Genomic DNA, 24,148 nt, shown 5'->3' with positions numbered 1-24,148 from the left:
ACTTCCAAGCCCAGAGAAGGTCCCCAGAAGTTTTCTGAAGAATTTAGAGTCCTTACCACGGGCTATGACCCAGGCTGCCAGGTCCACGTCAGCGTGTGCACCTGCTGGTGGGCCCGGGGGGCCCGGAAGCAGAAACAGAGGCAGGAGGGTGTCATCCGAGGATGCTATTTCAGAGCCTCAGTCTTCGACATGGTCCCCTCATGGGCCACAAAAGAAGCGACGACCGCTCCCAAGCGGTGCCCAGAGCCCGCCCGGCCGCACTCACTGGTCTGTTACTCAAACGTGCAAACGAAAGACCGATCTGTGGCAGACTCTGAAGTCTGTCTGGAAGGGATCTTCCTACAGCATCCTGGGTTCCAGACAATAACGGAGGGCACCCAGCGTGTTCCAGCTTTTCCACTTGTAGGTGGATTATCTCCTGAGATTAGAGCGTTGATAAAAAGGCAGAAAATCGGACGGGAGGCCCCCTGCCTGACTGAACTCATGACCAGAGCTGGGGACTTTACCGTAAACAAAGGTCCGCCAAGCTGTTGGCCTGAGGGCTGCAGTGGCCTCAAGGTCAGGGGCCTGGGGCGGCACCTGGGCCTCCCGGGCACCCCGAGGCGCTGCCCCAGGGATTGACGTCTCCGCTGTCCCCGCAGGCCCCACGGGACTCGCCCACACCACCTCTCGGGTCCCCGTGCCCACCCCCGGGCCGGGGCCCCCCGTGGGCCTCCCAGGGCCGACGGGGATGGCAGGGTTCTCTGATCTCAGCAACCCCCTCCAGCAGCTGAGAGAGAGACTAGAATTAAATTAGTGGGAAGCCTTGCCAAATTCGGGGACGTGCGAGAGCTACAGTCTCTCCTTAAACCCCGCTCCCCCAGGACAGCAAATCCCTCGGAGGAAGGTTTCCATAGTGAGGGCATCTGATCCAGTTTAGAGGGAGTTTCTGTCTCAGCCAGGGGCCTTTCCCTGGAAAACGCTCTCTTTTGTTGTGTGACCCAGGCCCTGACAACCTGTCCACCGAGACGTCCTTTCTAAATGCAAAGGGCCAGCTCACACGTTTTGCCTCCGCTGGAGACTTCGCCTTGGAATTTCCCGACCCACCCGAACCTTTTATGTTCTTTACAGTCTGTCCTTGACATACAAGAGGACAAACTGCAACAAAAGTCCCTTAATTTAACTGAGGAGCCTGCAAGCCTGTGGGCCGCCTCTCAGACTGACACTGGGAGAGTGAAAAAGGACAGAGTCTGTCAAGATCCAAACAGACATGGGGCGCCTGGGTGGCTCAGTTGGTTAGGCATCCGACTGGGCGTCCGGCTTCGGCTCAGGTCATGATCTCGCGGTCTGTGGGTTCGAGCCCCGCGTAGGGCTCTGTGCTGACGGCTCAGAGCCTGGAGCCCGCTTCGGGTTCTGTGTCTCCCTCCCTCTCTGCCCCTCCCCTGCTCCTGCTCTTTCTCTGTCTCTCAAAAAACACATAAATGTTAAAAAAAAAAAAGATTCCAACAGACATAACTACACTTCTTCCCAAATTGCCTCAACCCCCATGAAACCCGAGGCTGTACAAGGCCTCGCACCGACGACGGCAGGGACCCCTGGTCGTCCAGGGGCTGATCGTCCCACCCCAGCCCTGGGACAGGAGATCTTGCCTGCCTGCCCAGAAACCTGATGGACACAGTGGTGATTTGTCCAGGATTGAGGGCCGCTGACGAGACAGTTCCCCGTTTCCCAGTTGTTCCAAACCCGGACAGCGGACTCACAGGGGTTCGCTATTCAAAATGGTGGATTTGGCTCAGCTTCTCCAGCATCGCTGTGGACCCCGGCAGCCGATGTCAGTCAACAACATACCTGGACAGTTCCGTGAGGCCCCTTCTTATTTCTCCTGAGGGCCCCGTGGAGAGTGATTCACCCCAGGTGCCCGGGAGATGGAGCCTCTACAATGAGGAGAGAACGCCTTGCCGTGCTCAGCTCCCAACCAGATGTTCGTGAAGGATTCCATGTATTTGCTTGAGGGACATAAAGCCCCTAGAGAGAAATCGCAACGCTCTCTAGACGCAGCTCCTGACCTAGGTCATGATCCAAGCACTGACGGAACCCAGCTGTCCCCAGAAAGGATGAAACTGATCAGAGCATTTCCTGCAGGCACAGGACGAAGCCACAGCCTTGTGTTGGTCGAGGCCCGGCTGCCTGTCGCAGACCGCGGGCTCCTAATGTTTCTCCATCAGCTTTCCCACTCTCTGAACTTACTAAAATTCCAGTCCCTGGACCCATTCCTTGGGGGGGGGGTGGTAAACACGAGCAGGCTTTAGAGAACTTAAACAGGACCCCCCAGGAATGACCCACCTCAGGCCCATAGAACTATTCAAACCTTTCCCCGGTTTGTGCCAGAAAGAGACAACCAAGTCCCGGGGATGCTCACACACAACGTGGTGGGGAACCCCGGCCTGTTGCTTACAGCCTGGTTCAGGCACCCCTGCCGCCCCGGCGGCCCACAGCCTCTCGCTGGGGCAAGTGAGTAGAAGCCTGAGCAGATCGAATGCCAGGACATGACGCTTATTTGCAGACCGCTGTTCATCCTGCCATGTTGCGGGATGTTTTCTCTCTTTAAAAAAATTTTTTAAATGTTTATTTATTTCTGAGAGAGAGAGAGAGAGAGGCAGAGAGAGAGGGAGACACAGAATCCGAAGCAGGCTCCAGGCTCTAAGCCGTCAGCACAGAACCCGACGCGGGGCTCGAACCCACAAACCGCGAGATCATGACCTGAGCCAAAGTCGGACGCTGAACCGACTGAGCCACCCAGGCGCCCCTCTTTTTTAAAAAAAAAATAATTTATTGTCAAGTTGGCTAGCATGCAGTGTGTACAGTTGGTTTTGGGGGTAGATTCCCATGATTCACCACTTACATACAACACCCAGTGCTCATCCCAACAGGTGCCCTCCTCCCTGCCCATCCCCCACTTTCCCATCCCCCCCCCCATCAACCCTCAGTTTGTTCTCAGTATCCCAGAGGCTCTTATGGTTTGCCTCCCTCCCTTTCTGTAACTTTTTCTTTTTTCCCTTCCCCTCCCCCATGGTCTTCTGTTCAGTTTCTCAAGTTCCACAAATGAGTGAAAACCTATGGTATCTGTCTTTCTCTGCCTGACTTATTTCACTCAGCATAATACCTTCCAGGTCCATCCACGTTGCTGCAAATGGCAGGATTTCCTTCTTTCTCATGGCCAAGTAGTATTCCGTTGTGTATATGAACCGCAGCTTCTGTATCCATTCGTCAGAAAAGGCCATTTTCAAGCTGGAAATGCTGTTCCTGGCCGGTGAGCTGCTCAGGAGGGGGAGCCTCCCCCAAGCTAAATCCACCCACCCTGGGCCATCATCCGAGTGGGCCAGTTACCAGAAGGACAAACTGGTAATTCTCATGCTCGCAGCCGGTGCGCCTACAGGGTCGTCCATGTATGGGGATGTTGTGCAAACAAATGGGTTTTCTTTGCGTCCCTTTAAGAAATTTCTTTGACTTGTACTCTAGATTTTATTATTTCTTTCCTTCTCCTTACTTTAGATCTCATTGGTCCTTTTTTTGGATAGCTTTTTAGTTTTCATTTTCATTTTCATTCATTAATTTTTTTCAGTGTACTTATTTTGAGAGGGAGAGAGTGCACACAGCTGGAGAGGGGCAGAGAGAGAGAGAGGGAGAGAGGGAGAGAGGGAATCCCAAGCAGGCTCCACGTCATCAGCGCAAAGCCCTACGATGGGGCTTGATTTCACAAACGGCGAGATCATGATGTGAGCAGAAATCAAGAGTCGCCTAAACTACTGAGCCACCCAGGCACCCCGATAGCTTTTTAGATAATAGACTTTATACCTTTCTTTTCTTACATAGGCATTAAAAACATGAATTTCCTTCTGAGGTTGCTTTCTGTTGAACCCCACAAATTTTCATACGTTGTGTTTTATGATCATTGCATTCAAAATCTTTTCTACTTTCTCTCGTGACTTCTCTGACCCATGGGTTCCTTAGAAATGTGTTGTCTCCTTTCCAAATATTTGGGATTTTTTTCCAGATACATCTTTGCTATTGATGTCTGATTTACATTCTGGTCAGAGAATGTACTCTGTTTCATTTCAGTCCTTTTAAATTTATTGAAACTTGATATAGGGCCCAGCGAACGCGCTATCTTGGTGAATGTTCTATTTATGTTTGAAAGAAATGTCAATTAGATCAATTTGGTTAATTATGTCGTTCAAGGCTTCTCTATCCTTAGTGATTTTCTGTCTTACTTCTCTATTAATCATTAGCTGCTACTGTTACCACTAACGGAAACTATTAACTACACTGAACAAGGGCGGCCCGCGTACCGGGCACTGTGCATTACATCCTGTAGTCCCCTCTAAGCCTGTTTGCTCATCTGTGACAGTGGGGCTCCTCCCTACCCCCCACCCACCTCCCAGGGAGAGCAGATGCCCTGCTCCCCTGCTGCCCCCAGCGTCCCTTGGAAGGCCCCGGTGGCCGGGCTCCCCCCTACCTGGGCCAGCTGCTTTTCCCAGCATGCCTTCTCTCCCTTCTGGAAGATTGACTCTGCGGGAGAGAAGGGCCATGTCGCTGGAGGCCACGTCTGACGTCCACGCCGGGGCTGGATCTCGGGCTCCTTCTCCCCCATCCCTCAGATACTGGACTGAGCCAGGGTGACATTGTCCTGCCTCTGCTTGTCCTGGCTTCGTGGAGGGCGGTGAACTGGGTGCAGGGTCTGGAGAGCTGGGCTGGACTTGTGGCCCTGCCACCCTGGCCTTGTGTCCTCAGGTCGGCCGTGTTGCCTCTTGGGGCCCCCGGCTCACCAATGGTGAATGGAGGGTTCCCTCCAGGCGTGGCCATTTGGAATGTGCCAGAATCCCCTCAAGGGTGGGAAAATAAAGCCCGGAGAGGGGTGCGTTGTGAGAACGGAAAGCTTTTATGGAACTTTGGAAACTCAACCTCGGAAGAAGGGCTACCTTGGGGGTGGCTTGGGGGTCTCAGGGCAGCAGCATACTCCGCTCACACTGTGAGCGGATGAGCGTGCCTAAGTGACAGCTGGTGTTTGCCTCCCTCCGGGGGCTGTGAGCTCCTGAGGGCAGGGAGCCTGGCACAGGGCAGGTGCTCAGTTGGTTGCTTTGCATTATGCTAAACTCTTTCCTGGCAAGACCCTTCCCTATAGGGCCTCCCCCAGGGTCCTCAGAGACCCCAGTGTCCAGGGCGACCCTTCCCACAACTCAGAGCCAGTGGCTGCTGTTGAAGCCCTGGGACCTGGACATCACAGGCCTGTAACATGCTGTTTGGGGCCTTCAGGCCCACCACACTGCCTCTGTGAGCTTGGTTCCTCTTCTGCTAGTGAGCAAGGGCACCCGCCTATTGTGGTGACAGAGGACCAGGACCCTATGGCAGTGCTGGCCTCACGCCCATCCTGGGCCACCTCCTGGAGCCTCCTTGCCCTGTCCTGCTTCTGTCCAGGCCATTGTAGAAATGCTGACAGCAGGACCACGGGCCAATGGGGACCAGCTGGCGGGCTGGTGGTCTCCTTTCCTGGGGGCCTCGATGCGGCCCTGGCTGGCCATGGGGAGGGGGCTGTGGGGGCGGGGCTGGGGCCACATGCCGTTCCTCTGGTACAGACACGTTGTGCAGCCGATGCCTGGCCCTACGTGTGCCCCGTAGGTCAACTGTGTTGCCAAGCCCCCTTCTGGATCCTTCTCTATGACGCCACTCTCGGGGCCTGGGGGCAGAAGGTGGCCAAGGTGAGGCTGGGGGTGCCTCAGGCCTCTAGGGCAGGACATACCGTTAGAGGTCAGGATGCCCATCACGTAGAGCAGGCTGCGGTGCGGGAAGACGCCTGTCAGGACCTCGGTCTCCAGGTGCTGGGCCACCCCCTGCCACGAGTGCCTACAGATGGCCAGCAGCACGTTGCTGGCCGCGTCCTGGTATACCTCTTCCAGCTCCTGGAGGGCGGGGGGCAAGAAGGAGGAGTGAGCACTTGGACAAAGCTTTGGCTTTTCATGCATGAGGTCTGGTTTGGTCGGCAGGGCCGCTGTGGTCAGCCCACATTTTGGATAGAAAACAGACCAAGGGGGCCCAGCATACGCCAGCTGAGCTTCTGTCCCGGGGCTGAGCTTCCCGGGACCCTCAGCACCCCTGGTCCTGGGATAGTTCCAGAAGCCCGCTGTGCTTCCTGCTTCTGAGCCTGGAGCACCTCTCCCACCCACCTTGTCCATCCAGATCTAGTCCGTTTTAGAGCGGGCCCCGAGACCCCCATGTGGGTTAGCTGTCTCCTCCAGACAATGTCACCTCCTTTGATGACCCATCCAGGTGAATTCTGAGCCACGGTTTCTGCCTCTCGGGCCTGAGGGCTCGGGGTCAGCCGCTCAGGAAGAGGCCCAGCTGGCGGTCTTGCCCTACCTACCCCCGGCTAGTGGGGCGGTGGCCTCGGGCACAGGGGAGCCCGCTCTGTGTCGCCACACCTGGGGCTTTTCTCAACAAAATTTTGGTATGTCTTTTGATGCTGCTCTAATCTGGGTTCCTCTTTTCTCCGAGGTTTAGTGGGAACCATCAGGTGCTGTCCGCGGCTGCCGGTGTGAGACGGGAGGTGCTGTCACAGCACCACTGCCGGGTGGGGGCCAGGGGTCTGCCCTGCATCTGGTGGCGTCTGAAAGCGAGGGGGTCTCAGGTCCCTCCCTGTGTGCCCTGCGATGCTGTTTCAATCATCATGTGAGATCATTCAGTCGTTTATAATTTACTCAAAGTGTGGGTATGAGGGCTTCTCATTAAGAGGGTGGATGAAACTGCTTTTGCCCTTCCAAAAAAACACCTCGACTAAGCCACATTTAGGAGCTGTTTTTAGAGTTTACTTATTTGTTTTGAGAGAGACAGAGCGCATGAGGTCGAGTGGGGGAGGGGCAGAGACACAGAATCCCAAGCAGGCTCTAGGCCGTCAGCCCAGAGCCCCACGCGGGGCTTGAGCCCATGAACTATGAGCTCGTGACTTGAGCCGAAATCTAGTCGGATGCTTCAGAAATCTAGAGTCGGATGCTTCACCAACTGAGACGCCCAGGCACCCCGCCCCCCCCCACCACCAAGGAGATGTTCTAAGAAGTTCAACAACAGCCACGTTCTGGAAGCTGGAGAGCAAATGAATGACAGTAATCGGTGAGCAGTAGGCAGCATCGGGCAAGCCCAGTGTCACCTGGCCAGGTCTGCCCACGGGTTGGGGGGCACTCCGCAGAGCACGTGTACCAGACCTCTGCGACCAGGGTGCCGGGGGAGGGTGCAGCGATTCAAGAAGGCGTCAGGCGCCCAGATGCTGTGCCCGCTGCACACCCAGAGGAGTTTGTCTCGGGTGGCTCGGTCTCCAGAGGGGGCAGGCACGGGTCTGGGACGGGAGGCCAGGGCCGTCCACAGCACTGCCCCTGAGCCTCGCACCTCCGGGCCGGGCACGGTGCTGGAGTGTTCTCTGGGAAATCTGGGCAGCCCAGGACGAAAGCCACAGAGGTTCTGGCACGGGTGGTGGGCAGCCGTGGGCTCCCTGCTGACTCTACAGTGGACCCCAAATCCTGGCACCCGCTGGTGCATTCAGAGCTCCCTATCACCGCTAACCACGGGCAGACAGCCACGCTGGAGATGATCACCATCCCCACACACCCGACGAAACCCAGAAAACTGCTACCGGGAGGAAACACAGGCCAAACGGAGAGATGAAAACTTTCAGCAAAGCTGTCTCTTTAATGTCCCGAGAGATCAAAGCAGGTATTGTATCCACAATAAACCAGCATGATATGAAAGTGAACATTCTAGGCCCCAAATCAAGATCGTGGGACAGTCGAAGGCACGGGGCAGAGCTGGGGACTCCGCAGAAGGTCTGGAAGACAGCGCGTCCTCAGAGAGCCGAACGGAGGACAGAGAGCTGGTGGAAGAGACACCAGATGAAAGTGTTAGGGAGGACTGAGCACCCTGCACCTGTGCGTCCCTGAAGCCTTGGGCAGAGCAACGCGGGGGATGGATGATACTGTCAGTGAAATAAGCGAGAACTTTTCCAGAAGCAAAGGTCCCAAACAGCCAGCCAGACTGTGGGGGGCGGGGCCAGAGCGCACAGTGGCCACGGAGAGACCCAGAGCCAGGCGCACCTTGGGGAACCGTGGGGCGGGCAGACGCATGGGGGACTCTGCAGAAGACTGCGTGTGGGTAAAGGTCTCATGTCCGCAATGACTTTGGAGTCTCTACAGTTGCACCAGAGGCAGTGGGGGGACCACAGGGCACCACTGCCAGCATGACAATGACCTTGTCGAGCAGGAAGGAACTGAGCGGCAGAGCAAACCAGCAGTTTATTTGGGGCCTTTAGGAATTCCAATCCGGGAGACACAGATTCAGGAGGAAACCGAGATGTGCCTGGAGCTGGAAGAAAGAGCTTACGAGGCCAAACCCCGCAGGGGTTTTGGAAGAAGTATGATTGGTGTAGGAAAACCCCGCAGAAGCTGTTTTGAAAGAAGTGTGATTGGTGTAGGAAAAATAACGTTGGTCTACACAGGATAGGTCGCTGTGCCGGTCGCCAGGTCGGAGCTCAGCAGCATCAGCCTCATTCTGGGAAAAACGCAACACGGTGTGGCCGTTTGTGGTCAACGCGGCCTTGAAGTCCAAGCCGATCCAGGTGAGCACGTGCGTCAGACCAACCTCCCTGGTGGCCACTGTCTCCACCCTGGCCTTCCTGACTTCATTTCAGATGTTTCTGAAACATCTGAGTCCGGGACGAAACAGAAGGGAGAGATCTCCAGAAACGCGTGGTCTCAACACTGCACTTCCCAAACGCACACTTTCTCAGGAAGCTGCCGGTGGATGTGTGTCCCAAAGCAAGAGATCAAGCCAGGAAGGAGGAAGGCTTGGGGGACCAGAGACACCCTCCCCGGTGGGGATGGGCTGCGGGGGTCCCAGACCGGGCTTTGGACTCCCAGACACGCTCGGCCGGCTGGGACCCGGGGGATGATGTGCCTGTGCTCCTCTGTGAGTCCTGGACCACGTCCTGGCACCTGCAGGTGGGCCGACACTGGCCCGCGCTGGAGAGCTGGCGGTGGGCCGCGGTGTGTGTAGAAGCAGGAAGTGCCGAAGGGCCCTGCCGCGGACCTGCCTCAGAGGCGCTTTTGTCCATCCCCAGGGAGGCTGGGTCAGGCCACCACCCAGACACTGGTGGGCCCTGTGTGTCCCAAAGCCCGCAGCGGCCTGGGTCACTGCTGCCCTCCCCCGCTCTATTATTACTGGTTTGTAAACTATACACAGGTGAGACATTTCACACGACGACTCAGGTTAAAAAGAAATCACAGGGACCCCTGGGCTCAGTGGGTTAAGCGTCCGGCTTCGGCTCAGGTCATGATCTCGCGGTTCGTGAGTTCGAGCCCCGTGTGGGGCTCTGTGCTGACAGCTCGGAGCCTGGACCTGTTTTGGATTCTGTGTCTCCCTCGCTCTCTGCCCCTCCCCCGCTTGCACTCTGTCTCTCTGTCTCTCTCTGTCTCTCTCTCAAAAATGAATAAACGTTGAAAAAATTTAATAAAGAATTTAGAGTCCGAATTTAGAATTAAAATTCTTTTGGGAAGAGAATACAGTGGCTTTGGACTTCGTTCCCTGCCTCTGTCTGCTACCCACACCAGGAAGGAAGACTTCTTTGTTGGGAGCATGGAGACGGCCATTTAGCATCTCTTATATTACCGCCCGAGCCTTGGTCCCTCCTTCCGTAAACGGGGGTCATAAATACCTGGTGGGAGTGTTCAATTGTACCTTTTCCCGCCCCGTGGAGTGCCGAGGCTTGGAACGTGGTGATGGGCCTTGGTGACTAGTCACTAATTTGCTGACTAGTCCACTGTGGGCAACCCTGGGCTGGTCTGTCTGAGAGCCACCGGCCCACAAGTCTCTGGAGTCGAAGCCAGCCGAGGCGGTGGGCAGGCCTGGGCCAGGTCCCTGGGCAACATCCTGGGGTAGGCGCAGTTCAGAACCAAACCCGGAAGTGTCCACCAGGCAGGACTCAGGAGGTGGTCGTGGAGGCTGTGTTACACCTGGAGTATGGGTAGGCCTCCTTGCAGGAGGCCTCCCAGAGGTTGGGGGGGGGGGGCAGCCATGGGAATCATGAAACCGGTGGTGGAGGGGTGGTCCCAGAACCCACCCCAGGGCGGGGGCTGTCAGGAAGGGGTGCTAAGGGGCAGCTGACATTTGGTTCTTCCACTTATGGGCCCTTAGACTCAGGCCATGAGCTCTCTGAATCTCACTTTTCTCAACTGTAAAATGGGTGCCTGAGTTTGTCCCTCTGAAGGGACTGGTGTTAAGAAAATGAAAATGGACAGAAATCACTTGGTCAACCACAGGGCGGGACATCTCCATTATTATTTGGGAGCCGGGGGCAGCAGCTTGCATTCCCAGAAGTGGCCTATCTGCTGGCATGGGAGGCTCACCGTGGACTTAGTCATGTTCTCCAGGGCCAGCTTCATGAACGTCTTCTCCCAGGCCTCCTCCAGGGAGTCGCTGGCTTCGATGGCTGCCTCCAGGACCTGGAACAGCCAGAACTTGTGCCGGCAGGACATCTGTGGGGGCAGAGTGGGCAGAGGCTCAGGGACAGGTGGGGTCCGGTCACACAGGGAGTGGCCACCGGGGAAAGCCTGGGTGTGGGGGTGCCGAGGGGGCTGAGGAGGCCAGAGGGAGAGGGTCACAGTGGATGCACTTGGCCATTCATCTAATAACTATTTAGTGAACACACACTATAGGCAGGCCTCGAACGAGGTTCTGCAGAGACAGACAAATAAAAGTTTGTCTCTATCTCAAGAACAGCTATGGGATTTTAAAAGCATTCCACCTCTAAAGTCAGTTCATTCATTCATTCACTCATTTGTTAAAACTCAATCAGATCTTCCCCCTAGTTATCCATCCATCTATCTGCCAACTACAAACCCACCCATCCATCCATCCATCCATCCACCCATCCAGCCAGGCAACCATCCATCCATCCATCCACCCATCCAGCCAGCCAACCATCCATCCATCCATCCACCCACCCACCAACCCATCCATCCATCCATCCATCTGTCCACCCATACAGCCAGCCAACCATCCATCCATCCATCCATCCATCCATCCATCCACCCATCCATCCAGCCAACCATCCATCCATCCACCCATCCATCCAGCCAACCACCCATCCATCCGCCCACCCATCCATCCACCCATCCATTCAGCCAACGTTCCATCCATCCAACCATCCATCCACCCATCCACCCATCCATCCGCCCACCCATCCATCCACCCATCCATCCATCCATCCAACCATCCATCCATCCATCCATCCATTCATCCATCTCTGCTACTTAATTTCTCTGTGACTTTAGGCAAATCACTTTCCTTTCCTAAGCCTGTTTCCTCATCTATGGGGGTCATAATATCTATATTATGAGACTATTCTGAGGGTGGTCAACACATGGTCCACCTTCTTCCCTCCCTGCTTAACCCATTAGACATATGAGGAGTACTGACTTGCCCCAAATCAAGCAGCTGTACCAAAGAGCCAAGATTTGAACCTGCCTTGGAGTCCAGCCCTCCCTCTGCTTCCATGCATTCCCTCCAATGGCTCAAGCAGCTCCCACCTCTGGGTTGTTCACAAAGTAGTCATGGATAGTTTCCAGCACCAGGTTGGGGGCCTCGTGAGCCATGTTCTTGATCTTCTTAATGATGTACTTCAGGCTGCGAGGGTCTGAACCATTCAGGTCCTGGAGCATCTTGAAGCAAATGGCTAAAGGAGATGGAAAAAGGTGTGAGGGTGGATAGGCTGTGGGGAGGTTACACTGTGCTAGCTGGGATGCATAGGCAGGGAAGTGGTAGGGCTGGGAATGGGAAAGAGTGACTTGAAAATGAAGACTAAAGAACTGAATATATTGGGAATTCCTGGGCCTCTTGACTGTCCAAAGAGTCCTCTTGGAGTTTGAGATAGGATACGAAGCAGGAAGACAGGCAGGTTTTCACACCCTGTATAAACACCCATGCATATTTCCATCCATTCATTGATTCAACCACTTTTTCATCCATCCACTTATCCATTCATCTATCATCTACCTGTCCATCAATTCATCTGTCCATCCACCCACACATTCATCCATATGCCTATTTGTCCATCAATTCATCCACCTGTCTGTCCATCTTTACACTCACTTACCAGTCCATGCATTAGTAAATATATCCATCTATCCATCCATCACCCATCTGATCACAAATTCATCTATCCACCTGTCTACCCACTAATCCATTCATAAGTTTATCCATCCACCCATCACGCATCCACCCACCCACCCACCCACCCACCCCTCCACCCCTCCATCTATTCATCCCTTAACTCCCTCACCTTCCATGTTGTCATTCAACATTCAATGTTGTTCACTCTGTGTGGTCGTAGGACTGTGTGTGTGGGCTCAAAGAGGAGTCAGGACCCAGCTCAGTTCTGAAGGAGTCCCCAGCCCATGGGAACCCTACTCAATATCAGTGGACTCTGGTTCTGTAGTTGTATAAAAGGCCCTGGGCACACAGAGAGGGCAGGGATAATACATCCCCCAAAAGATGGAGGGACATTCAGGACTGGCCACTTGGAGGAGGTGGCAATTTAACTTTGCCTAGAATGATGAAGTCATGTTACCCTTTGAATGAAGGGAGAAGCATTCTTGTGAAAGGATCAGGCCTAAGCTGAGGTCCTAAGGTGTGAAACGGTGTGGGAGAAAAATGGAAGGTGAGGTGTGAGGGAGGGAAGTTTTGGGCTTAGGATGGAGCATGAGGAGGCATGAAGAGGCCAAGGAGGGTGTGTAGAGCTCTCTCCTGAAGGTCTCACTATGTCCACAAGGTCCTTGACATCCCCAAGGTCCCCGGGTGGGTGGATTCCCTCTGGCCCTCATCCTTAACATTTTTGGTGCAGGAACATGATAGGGTCTGCTGGAACCTGACCACCCCATCTCCTGCCCTGCTGGAGTCCCAGGGCTGGTGATCACCCGCACTGTAGGTTTCTTCCATGAACATGTTGTGCTCCTTGGGCCTCACGGCAACCTGGCTGCTCTGTGACTTGCAGAGAATGATGGTGGTTGAGTATCCCTGTCTGTCTTTGCAGGAAGGGTCCTGAGGTACCTTCAGGTAAGACAACTCCTTCATGGATTTGGAGACATGGGAGGACGTTCTGAAATGGAAAAGAGGTCCAGGATGTATGTAGGCATCCTCATGTGCATTCATGAATGCAAGGCCAGCAGACACTGAGAGCCATGTTGGTCAGGATCAGGCATGGCAACATCCTTGCATGTGTCTACCTTCTGTTCAATGGATTGGCTAAACCCTGGGAGTAGGGAAAGGGTCTGAAAGCCTCAGGGATGCTGTTAAGTAGGTAGCATTTACTGTGGGTCTGGAGAGGCCTGACTTCCCAGCAAGTGCTGGTGGCACAGATGTGACTGACAGGACCTGGAGGGCTCAGGGTATGGCATCCCCAACTCTAGCTCTTGCACTGACTTGGGGGAGCCAGTCTTTCAGGGTCACACACAAGACTGTCCTGGCTACCCAGATATCACCGAGGGGGTCTTTGGTGGGGGTCCAAGGGCTACAGGGCAGGTGGGAACAGGAGCCATGAAGATGGGTGTGCTGGACTACAACACCGTCTGTGCTCCAGACCTCCCCCCCTCCCCGTCTCCTGGTGCTTGAGAACAATTATGTTTGCATGACAGAGATACTGAGAAAAAACGTGTGGCATGGGCAAGGAAGGACATCGATCCCTTGAAGCTGGTTCCTTCCTCCTTCCTTTTCCCCTTCTCTCCTTTTGCAAATGTGGGGACAGGATTCCCTCAGATTGTGCTCATTGCCAGAGGGGCCAAAAAAGGAGGTATCCTTCATTTTGGGGGTGGTGCCCAAGCTGTTTGTTTCACAACTTCCTCTTGGACCCTCATGGCAGGAGTGGGTCTCTGCTCCACCTGCTCTGGGATCCCATTTCTCCTTCACTCTCAGTTCCTGGTTCCCAAATACCGACCACAGGCAAGTCACATTCTTTCTACCCACTGAGGATGTAACAGTGAGCAAGACAACAGACTGTCAACAAATTCAAAGGGTACATTATATGATATATTAGAAGGTGGTTCATCTCTTAACATGTACCCATTAATTTATTCTACTATGTGAGAAATGTATGTCAGATCATGTAGCTCAAAACCCTCTTGTGGTTCCCCATTGCACTCAGCAAAAAGCTCAAAGTCCTGAAGATGGTAAAGACGACACCCGTACTTCCCTTCAAGATAGAGCAACAGAAACCAGATTCCCCCTCCTGCCTTGAACAACTCAAAAATTGGAAAAACATATACAAACCCACTAATATCAGACATTAGGCGACAAGAAGTGCAAGATAAGTATCCCAGAGAGGTGGAAAATCTGCAGGGTCGGCCCCCAAATTGTCACAACTTGCTGTCTGGGTTTCTGATTTGCAGAATGAGGGAGCCCAGGAAGCTCTGTGGGCCACTCAAGTGGAGAAAATGGAGGTGGAAGTTTGGGGAGGCCAAAGTGGCTTGTGTTTGCAGGGAAGAGTACTAGGAGACAACTGCACAGTGAGAGAAAGTGAGCACTGGAGGTTTGAAGACTCCCCCCCACCCCAAGTCCGCCTCTGAGTGCTGGTTAGTGCATGTGGGAAAAGGGCCACCCAACAGGAGCAGAAGAAACGCTCCTCAGAGCTCACACAGGCTGAGAATAATTCCTTTTTTTTTTAACAGCCGCAGTGGAAAACTTCGTAATTCATAGGGCACCGGGCAGGGTACTCCAAGTGGTATTATCTTGGTGATGAAGGAAAAAACAATCATCCTTAGACAAGAATGCTTTGGTGCTGCCTAACAAAGCTTAAAAGCAAGCCTCAAAAAGACCAAATTGTTTTTAAATGAATTGTGTTATAGAACAAAACTCAGGAACATTTGAAAAGCACAGAAATATCCAGCACCCAACAAGGTAAAGTTCACAATGGCTGACATTGAATAAAAAACTACCAGGCATGCATGGCAGCAAGAAAGTATGACCCCTAAGTAGGAGAAAAAAATTAACTTACCAAAAGCAACACAGAAATGACACAAATGATAGAATTAGTAGACAAGGACATCAAATGTTATCGTAACAATATTACACATGTTCAACATGGTCGATTAAAACATAAGCATGCTAAGGAGAGATATGGAAAACATAAGCAAGATGAAGAATACAACGTTTGAGGTTAAGAATACACTGGATGAGTTTAATAGCTGATTAGACACAGTAGAAACAAAGAGTAGTGAACTTGAAGACACTGCACCAGCAACTATCTAAAAATGAAACAGAAATAGAAAAAAAGACTGGATAAAATGGAACAGAGCTTCAGTGAATTGTAGAACAACCTCAAAAGCCATGGCATGTGTGTGTAATGTGAGTTCTTGTAGGAGAAGAAAGGGAGACAGAAAACAATATTTGAAGAAATAATATCTGAAGTTTCCAAATTAATAAAAACTAAAAATCCCACAGATCCAGAAAACACAACGAACCTCAACTGAAACAAACATAAAGAAAACCATACCAAATGGCATTGAAATATAATTGCCTAAAACCAATGCTAAGAGGAAATCTTAAGAAAGAAAGCCAGATATAAAGGATGCATTATATGCAAAGGTACAACGATACAAGCAAGAGTGTGGTTCTAGTCAGAAACAACGCAAGCCAGCAGACATGGAACAACATTTCAAAGCACTAAGAGAAACAAACCTGGCAAGCTAGTCAGAGAAAAACATTTTAACAACGGATGGTAAAACCAAGCCTTTATCATATGCACTAAAACTGAAAGAATTTATAACTAGCAGACCTGTGCCATAAGAAATGTTTGAGGATGTCTTTCAGACAGAAGGAAAATAATACCAGATGGAAATATGGACCAAAAAAAAAAAAAAAAAGCGGAAAGGGTAAATATGTAAGTGAGCATAAAATATTCTTTCTTATTGTTCAAGTTCAAAGTAAAAATAATAACGCCTTGTGGGGCCTATAACAAATGTAGAAGTAAAATATTTGTCAACAATACCATAAAGGCCAGGAGAGGGAAATGGAAATAAAATGTTGTAAGATTCTTATACGCTGAGTGGCACATTATCACTTAAAGGTAGACTGAGATATTGTAAAATTGTAAACTATAAGCACGAAAGCAATCACTAAAAAATCAAAGAGAGAGTAAACCAAAATATATGTAGTAATAAGCCAACAAAAGACATAGAATGGAATCATAAAAAATACTCAGTTAATGCAAATGAAGGCAGAAGAGGAAAAATAGAGCAAAGAAGAGAAGAAACAAAGCAAAAACAAATTGCAAGACAGTAGACTAAAATGAAATCATATCAATAATCACATTAAATACAAATGGTTTAAATATCTAAATCAAATAGTGGAGACTGTCAAGTTGAATAAAAAATCAAGACCCAAGTATATGCTGCCTATAAGAAATACACTTGAAATATAATAGACACAAATCAATGAAAAATAAAGGATGGAAAAAGAGAAACCACACTAATAATAATCTGAATAAAACTGGAGTGGCTATATTAATATCAGACACAGTATATTTTAAAGTATATAATAATATAGCCATGGATAAAGAGAATCACCTCAGGGGCACCTGGCTGGCTCTGTCGGTTAAGCATCCGACTCTTGATTTTAGCTCAGGTCATGATTCTAAGGTCATGGGATCCAGCCCTACATTGGGCTGGATGCTGAGCTTGGAACTTGCTTAACATTCTCTCTCTCCCTCTGCCCCTACCCTGCTCATGCACATGAGCTCTCGCTCTCACTCTCTCTCTCTCCCTCTCTTAAATAAAAAAAAAGAAAATAAAAGAATCAGTTCATAATGACAAAGGGGTTGTTCATCAAGATGACTTGGCAATTTTAATTGTTCATGCACCTAATAACAGAACATCAAAATACATAAAGCAAAAGAGATAGAACTGAAAGGAGAAATAGTTGAAGGATAGTAGAATCATAGTTGAAGATTTCACACCCCTCTGTCAATAATTGATAGAGCAAGAAGACAGAAAATCATTAAAGATATAAAAGAGTTGGACAATACTCTTAGCTAATGTGATCTAATTGGCATTTACAAAACTCTCCATCTAAAAGCAGAAGAACAAGTATTCTTTTCGAGTGCATGTGGAACACCTACCAACATAGATCATATTCTGGGCCATAAAATAGTCTCAATAAGTTTAGAAGGATTCAGATCAAACAAAGCATACTCTTTGGCCACAATAAAATTAAATTAGAAATCAATAGCAGAAAGATGTATGGGAAATTCCCAAGTATTTTGAAACTAAGTAACAATTGTAAATACTGCTTAGGTCAAGAAGAAACTGACACAAAGTAAAAACGACTTTGAACTGAATGAAAGTGAAAACACAACATATAAAAATGCATGGGGTGCAGCTAAAGCAGTACTTTGAGGGAAATTTACATCATGAAAATTTATAGTATTAGAGAAGAATAGGGGTCTGAAATCAGTGACCTAAGTTTCCACCTAAAAAACTAGGGAAAAAAAGGGAAGATTAAACCCAAAGAAAGAAAATAATAAAAGAGCAGAAATCAATGAAGTAGAAAACAGAAAAGCAGTAGAGAAAATCAGTAAAACCAAAAGCTGGCTCTTGGAAAAGAGGAGTGAATACATCTGATAAACCTCCAGCAGGCTTTATTAGGGCAAAAAGAAAGAAGACACAAATTATTAATATCAAGATTAAGAACAGATACACCATTAAAGATCCTACAGACATTAAAAGGACAATGAGGGAATATTATGAACAACTTCATGCCAATAAATTTGACAACTCAGATGAAATGGATGAATTCCTTCGTCATAAAAGGACTAAATGCCAAAGCTCAATCAAGAAGAACTAAATAACCAAAATAGCCCATCTATTATAAACATTGAATTTGTAGTTGAACGTTCTCCCACAAGGAAAACTTTAGGCCCGATGGCTTTACTCTTAAACTCTACCAAGCATTTAGGGAAGAAATGATACCAATACTATAAAACTCTTTCAGAAAATGAAAGATGAGAGACTACTTCTTAACTCATTCAGTGAGGTGAGCCTTAATATCCCGATACCCAAACCGAATAAAGGCCCTGCAAACTTTCTTCACGTAAGAATCCAAAATATATGGACATGCTCATTCATCTACCATGACCAAGTGGGCCTTATCCTGGGCATGCAAAGCTTGTTGAACATTTGAAAATCAATGTAACTCCCAATATTGGTAGATGAAAGGAGAAAACCATATTATCATCTCAACAGAAGCAGAGAAAGCGTTTGAGAAAATTCAACATCCATTCCCAATAAAAATAGGAATTAAAGGAACTTCCTCAACCCAATAAAGAATACCTACACGAATCCTATAGTTAATGTCATACTTAATGGTGAAAGACTGAATGTTTTCCTTACATAATTGGGAATGAGGAAAGGGTGTTTGTTCTTACCACTTCTATTTGACAGGGTACTGAGGGCTTAGTCCATACAAACAGGTAAGAAAAGAAATGAAGAATGTACAGACTGCAGAGGAAGAAACAAATGATCTCTACATATAGAGGATGTTATCACCTAATTAGAAAATTCCAAAGACTCTATAAAAAAACTATCAAAACTGACCCGGGACTTTAGGAAATTTGCAAAAATAAAGTCAGTGTACAAAAATCAGCCATATTTCTCTATACTAGCAATAAGCAGTTGGAATTGAAATTAAAAAGGTGCTGTATAGGTAGCTCAGTTGGCTAAGTGTCTGACTCTTGATCTTGGCTCAAGTCAGGGTCTCACAGTTCATGGGCTCGAGCCCCTCATAGGGCTCTTCCCTGGCAGGGTGGAGCCTACTTGGAATTCTCTCTCTCACTCTCTCTTTCTGTCCCTCCCCCACTCATTCTCATTATCTCTCTCTCTCTAAGTAAATAAATAAAGTTAAAAAAAAGTTACCATATATAGTAGCATTAAAGACATGAGATATTTAGGTAACAAATAATTGCAAGGTTTATGGGCTGTAAAATATAAAATAGCAATAGAAGAAATCAAGAAGACTTTAATAAGTGGAGAGATACACCATCTTCATGGATCAGAAGACTCAATGGGGGGGGCGGGTGCACCTGGGTGGCTCAGTCAGTCCAGCGACTGACTTTGGCTCAGGTCATGATCTCGCAGTTCATGGGTTTGAGTCCCACGTCGGGCTCTGTGTTGACAGCTCAGAGCCTGGAGCCCGCTCCGGATTCTGTGTCTCCCCTCTCTCTGCCCCTCCCCTGCTCATGCTCTGTCTCAAAAATAAATAAAAACATTAAAAAGAACCCCAAAAAGCAGACTCAATACTGTGAAGATGCAATTTTGTCTAAATTTATCTAAATAGTCAATGCAAAACAGAGACCAGAAAAAGACTCACACATACAAAGCCAACTGATTTTTGATAAAGGCGCAAAAGTAATTCAGTTAAGAAGTGTATCCGACACATGGTGTGCAATGATTGGATATACACATGCAAAAAATGGGCCCCACCCTATACTTCACACTGTGTACGAAAATGAACTCTAGATCGTAGACCTAAAAGTAAAACCCAGAGTTCCAAGCTTCTAGCAGAAAATACAGGAGAAAAGCTTTGTGATCTTGGGCTAGACAAAGATTTCTTAGGTGTGCCTCTAAAAGCACCATCCATAGAAGAAAAAAAAAAATGAACGTTAAATTGGATGTCGTCCAAAGTAAGAACTTCTGCGTTTTGAAAGACATCTAGAAAAAACCGAAAAGGGAAGCCGTGGATTTGGGGGGAATATTTGCAAATCACGTATCCGATAAAGATCCATATCCGGACTACATACACATCACTCACGAAACAGAAACTCAAACCCCAGCGCAAGCCATCTGATGAAATACAGACAAAAGATCTGAATAGACACCCCACCCAAGGAGATCCACATGACCGGTGCTCGACGTCATTCCTCATGAGGGAAACAAGTCAAAGGGGAATATTGCTACATGTCTACTCGAATGGCTAAGATTGGGGGAGAAAGGCCTGAAAACACCAAGTGCTGGTGAGGTTGGGGGGTAACTGGCCCTTTCGTGCAGTGCTGGTGAGGACGCAAAACTGCACGGCCGTGTGGAGAGAGGGGCTTGGTGTTTTCTTAGGAGGTTCCCCGCGCACTCTGCTGCCCCACTCCTAGGCATTCACTCCGATAAAATAACAACTCCCTTTCCCACAAAAGCTGTACACGAGTGTTTCTCACGGCGCTACCTGTCATAGCCCCAGCCAGAAGAAATGCACGTCCTCTGCCTGGTGAGTGCCTAAAGAAACTGTATTACATCCGCGGAAAAACTCACCAGCCATAAAAAGGAATGCATTGCGGAGAAACAACACGGGTGGCTCTTGCCTGCATCATGCCATGTGACAGGGACCGGCCCCTGAGGGCTGCGCACTGTATTGTCCCCTTCTTATGACTTCCTGAAGAAGGTCCAACTAAACAGAAAACAGCTTAGTGGTTTCCGGGGATGGGAAGCTGGAGGAGGCTTGACTGCCTAAGGGGCATGGTGGATTCTGGGGAGACAAAGCTGTTTCCTCTCTTGCTTGTGGTGGTGGTTTCATGTCTGTGTGACTTTGTCAAAACTTGCAAAGTGACCCACTGAGGACGGTGAATCTTACTGTGCATGAATTATAGCGCAATAAAAAAGAAAGCAAGATCTCTAAGAACAAAAATGATTTCGCCCCCTCTCCCATCTCATTTCTTTCTGCTTTACTCCACTCCGGTCACAGTGAGCTCCCGCTGCTCCTTAAACCACCAGGCACGTTTCTACCCCAGGACCTTTACACTGGCTGTCCCTTTAGGCTGGGGAACATCCTTCCTCCAGATAGCTGCTTGGGTCAGTTTCTCACCTCCCTTGAGTCCCAGCTCAGTTGTTACCTCCTTGATGAACTTATTTAAAATTGCAACGTACCCCTCACCCTGCCCTCTCTACCCCCTACCCTCTCAACTTTCTTCTACGTCACTTTTAACCTTGTAACATTATATAATTTACTGTATTACAGGGGTGGTGTATTGACTGTTTCCCCCACGGGAATGTAGCCACCAGGGCAGAGATCTTTACGTCTTGTCTCCAAGTCTATCCCTTAACGTGTGGAGCAAGGTCTGGTACCTCAACAGGTTCTCAGTAACATTTGTGGTCAGGCCCATCCTGATTTCTGGAGAAGCCCTGTGACAGCCCCCAGCTCCCCAGGACCCTGGGCCCATTGCCCGGAGCATGTATCCTTCCTGCCTCCTTCCTCCTCCTCCTCTCTCCTGTCCCCTTCAGAGCAAGGCACAGATGCCCCCCTTCAGCCTTCTTGGCTTGTGGAGAGCATCCCAGGGTGGGGGTGCCTCCCTTACTGCTGACTAGCCCCCGGCCCTTCCCCTTCCCCAGTGTCCCTGGGGACGCGCTGGCCATTCTTGGGTCCCCAGCATGTCCCAGGGAAGGCTGTCCTTGAAGGTCCACTGAACGAATGAATGAGAGGCTGAGTCCGAGGGTGGGCTGCCAGGAGGGCCTTCCCCACACAGTGGCTTCCTCCTCCTCCTGTCCTCCTGGGGCTGTTCCCGGCAGCCCGGCCTCCTCCAGCCGCCTTCCCAGAGGGCATTCATGGTCACTCCACCCCATAGCCATGCCCTCGCCCTGCCATCTGGCTCTGGGAGCCAGGTGGCCACGCAGGGGACACTCCTGGGGCTGCCAGAGATGTTGCATTTCTGCATGTCGGAGTGTGGGTGACACGGGACGCAGCCAGCCCATCCTCAGGATGAAAGCGTTTTCCGAGGTGCCGGGGACAGAGACGGGGTGAGGCCCTCGGCCTGCAGTGGCTGGCCACCTTCACGGTTCCCGAGCCCTCCCCGGGGGCGGCCTCGTTCCTTCAGGGAGGATTTATTACGTGCTTACTGCATACCAGGAGATGCTGCAGGGCCTGGGGGTTCGTCTGAACAGGACAGACGGAAACCCCTTCCCTTGGAGAGCTTGTGTCCTGGGGGACAGGCGACAGGCGGACAGGAAGCCGGGTGCCGTGCCAGCTGGGGACAGGGAGACCGCTGGGGTGCAGGTGTCCGACAGGTGCCTGGTGCGAGGGTGTGGGGTAGCCGAAGGACTGAGTGGTGGATAAGTGAGACATTCTGGGGGGACGGCCACCCGCCCCGCTGCACGTGACGTCCTGCTGGGGAGGGGAGGGCGCCCCCTGGTCATCTCACCTCCGCCCCTCTGCCCCCCACCCCCATCACGTCCGTGCCGTCCGCCTATGCCAACCCCACGAGGTGCCGAGACACAGAGAGGTTCAGTGACCTGTCCCCGCACACGCAGCCTCTGCAGAACGACACTGGTTCAGACCCAGCCCGAGCCTGAAGCCTGCAGCCTGGGGACCGTGGCCAGCAGAGCTCAGCGCACACTTGAACCTTCCTGGACGACCCCTTCTTCCTACCACCGGCCAGAAAACCAGCCGCTTCCCTGCCACTCCCAGAAAGTGCGGCCTTTCAGACCGAGGCCGGCTGGTGCCACCTCTGGGGGCGTCTCACGAAGGGCTGGAGTCCCCGGCGCCCCTCCGCACCCGGACGGCTCGGTGTCACCCACAAGCACTTGGCCTGTATCTTGCCCTGAAACGGCATCCTAGCCCTGTGACGGCCAAAGTGGAATATATTTTTAAGTACAGAAGGCGACAGAAGTGTAGTCAGGCAAACAGCTGCAGAGGGGAGCGTTTTCTCGCCTTAGAAGTGATCCAAGATGCGGCAGAGGAGAAGACAGGCCTGACAACACACACGTGGAAACGACTGTGCGCACACAAAAATAAGTGAGTTCCAAACAAGCACAAAGCTGCTCCTTCTGGAACAGCTCCCCACCACGGGCATCGCACGCAGGACTCCTGCTCGGGAACCCGCCCAGGGATGGTCTGGGCGCCCAGGGCCCCCAAGGAGGGCACCCCGGGGTCTGGGGAGGCAGGGGAGGGAGCCCGCCGGGCCCCTGGCACGGGAGGTGGAGCCGCCCCGGAGCACCCGCCTGGAGGCCGGGAGGAGCCTTCCCTAGGACGCGCCTTGTCTTTGCCGGGACGCTGGCCATTGTACCACCGTCCACTGTGTGGGTAAGAAGCCGAGGCTCAGGGAAGCAGGCGGACAGTCTGTCGGTCCCTGCGTTCACTCATGCAGTAGGCACGTGTGGACGGGGACTGTGACACGCTTCCAGCCACACCTCTGGTCCCCACAAGCTGTCAACCACCACCCCGCAGGGCGATGGCAAAGCCAGCACTTGGATCCAATATCCCCCCTCCCATCCTCCTCTCCACTAAGTCAGGAGCTGCCAGGGGGGCTCAGTCCCAATCCTACCCTCTCCCCGGCTGCTCCTGGATGTAGGGACCCCTCTTTTCTTGGCTCAAGGCCTGGGGCTCAGCGCCAGATGCCCCCCAGGGTGCCCCTTGCTGCCCTGCAGGGAGGCACTGTCCCGAAAGATGGAGGGGCCGGGGCACCTGCGGGGAAGCAGGACATAGGGTGTCCCTTCTGGGGACACGTCCCCTCCTGGGGGGACATGTCCCAGCCTGGTGCTGCGCTGACCTGGGGTTCTGGGACACGGCTGATGACGTCCTATCGGCCGAGGCGTGGCTGTGTGACTTTTCCGAATTCTGCTTGTCCATGTTGGGGTGCAGTTTGGAGAACCCACAGGCCCCAGCTTCCAGCTCTGTCCTCATGCCCAGCGGGGCAGCCTTATCTCTGGGTACCCCCTCCCCACCCCAGCCAGCCCTGACCTCACCCCTGAGGTCACAATGGCTCCAGTGCTCAAGGCACTTTCCCAGGGCCAGCGCTTGGGCACGGCACGTGCATGTGTGTGCACCTGTGCTCCTGGTGTGGCCTTGGGCTCAGCCCTTCTGTCTCTGGTCCCGAACTGTCCCCTGTAAGATCCACGGAGCCCGCCCCGGCTGACACCTTGGCTTGTGAGGAACCCTGAGACCGAAGACCCAGCTAATCCTGGATTCCTGACCCGAGACACTGGTGAGATAGTGAATGTATGTTGTAAGCCCCTAAGTTTTGGGGTCATTAGTTACACAGCAATAGATAAGTCACCCATGCTCTGCACTGGGGAAACGTGGCAGAATTAGGGTTCTTCGTGACCGCCCATCG

General features: G+C 51.3%; 1 protein-coding gene across 5 annotated transcripts in view; it reads right to left on the bottom strand.

Annotated features, from left to right (window-relative positions):
• Positions 1-23,766, bottom strand: part of LOC106984410 (maestro heat-like repeat family member 5) — a 64,352-nt gene extending 40,586 nt beyond the window's left edge. For 2 of the 5 annotated variants that reach the window (XM_027063782.2, XM_027063781.2), the window contains exons 1-6: positions 23,585-23,766; positions 12,990-13,171; positions 11,604-11,749; positions 10,422-10,550; positions 5,777-5,936; positions 4,496-4,548 (exon numbers count right to left, since the gene is read on the bottom strand). In XM_027063782.2, coding sequence (XP_026919583.2) covers positions 4,496-4,548; positions 5,777-5,936; positions 10,422-10,550; positions 11,604-11,749; positions 12,990-13,171; positions 23,585-23,718 — 804 coding nt within the window. In that variant the 5' untranslated portion in view covers positions 23,719-23,766. The remainder of the gene's footprint in view (positions 1-4,495; positions 4,549-5,776; positions 5,937-10,421; positions 10,551-11,603; positions 11,750-12,989; positions 13,172-23,584) is intronic. The other 3 variants (XM_027063783.2, XM_027063785.2, XM_027063784.2) reach the window with 2 other exon arrangements.
• Between the last annotated feature and the right edge of the window lie 382 nt (positions 23,767-24,148).

The sequence above is a fragment of the Acinonyx jubatus genome, chromosome F2 (genome assembly GCF_027475565.1).
Source record: "Acinonyx jubatus isolate Ajub_Pintada_27869175 chromosome F2, VMU_Ajub_asm_v1.0, whole genome shotgun sequence".
Classification (NCBI taxonomy): domain Eukaryota; kingdom Metazoa; phylum Chordata; class Mammalia; order Carnivora; family Felidae; genus Acinonyx; species Acinonyx jubatus.
Note: the sequence above shows the minus strand (reverse complement) of the source record. Positions and strands in the feature narration are given on the sequence as shown.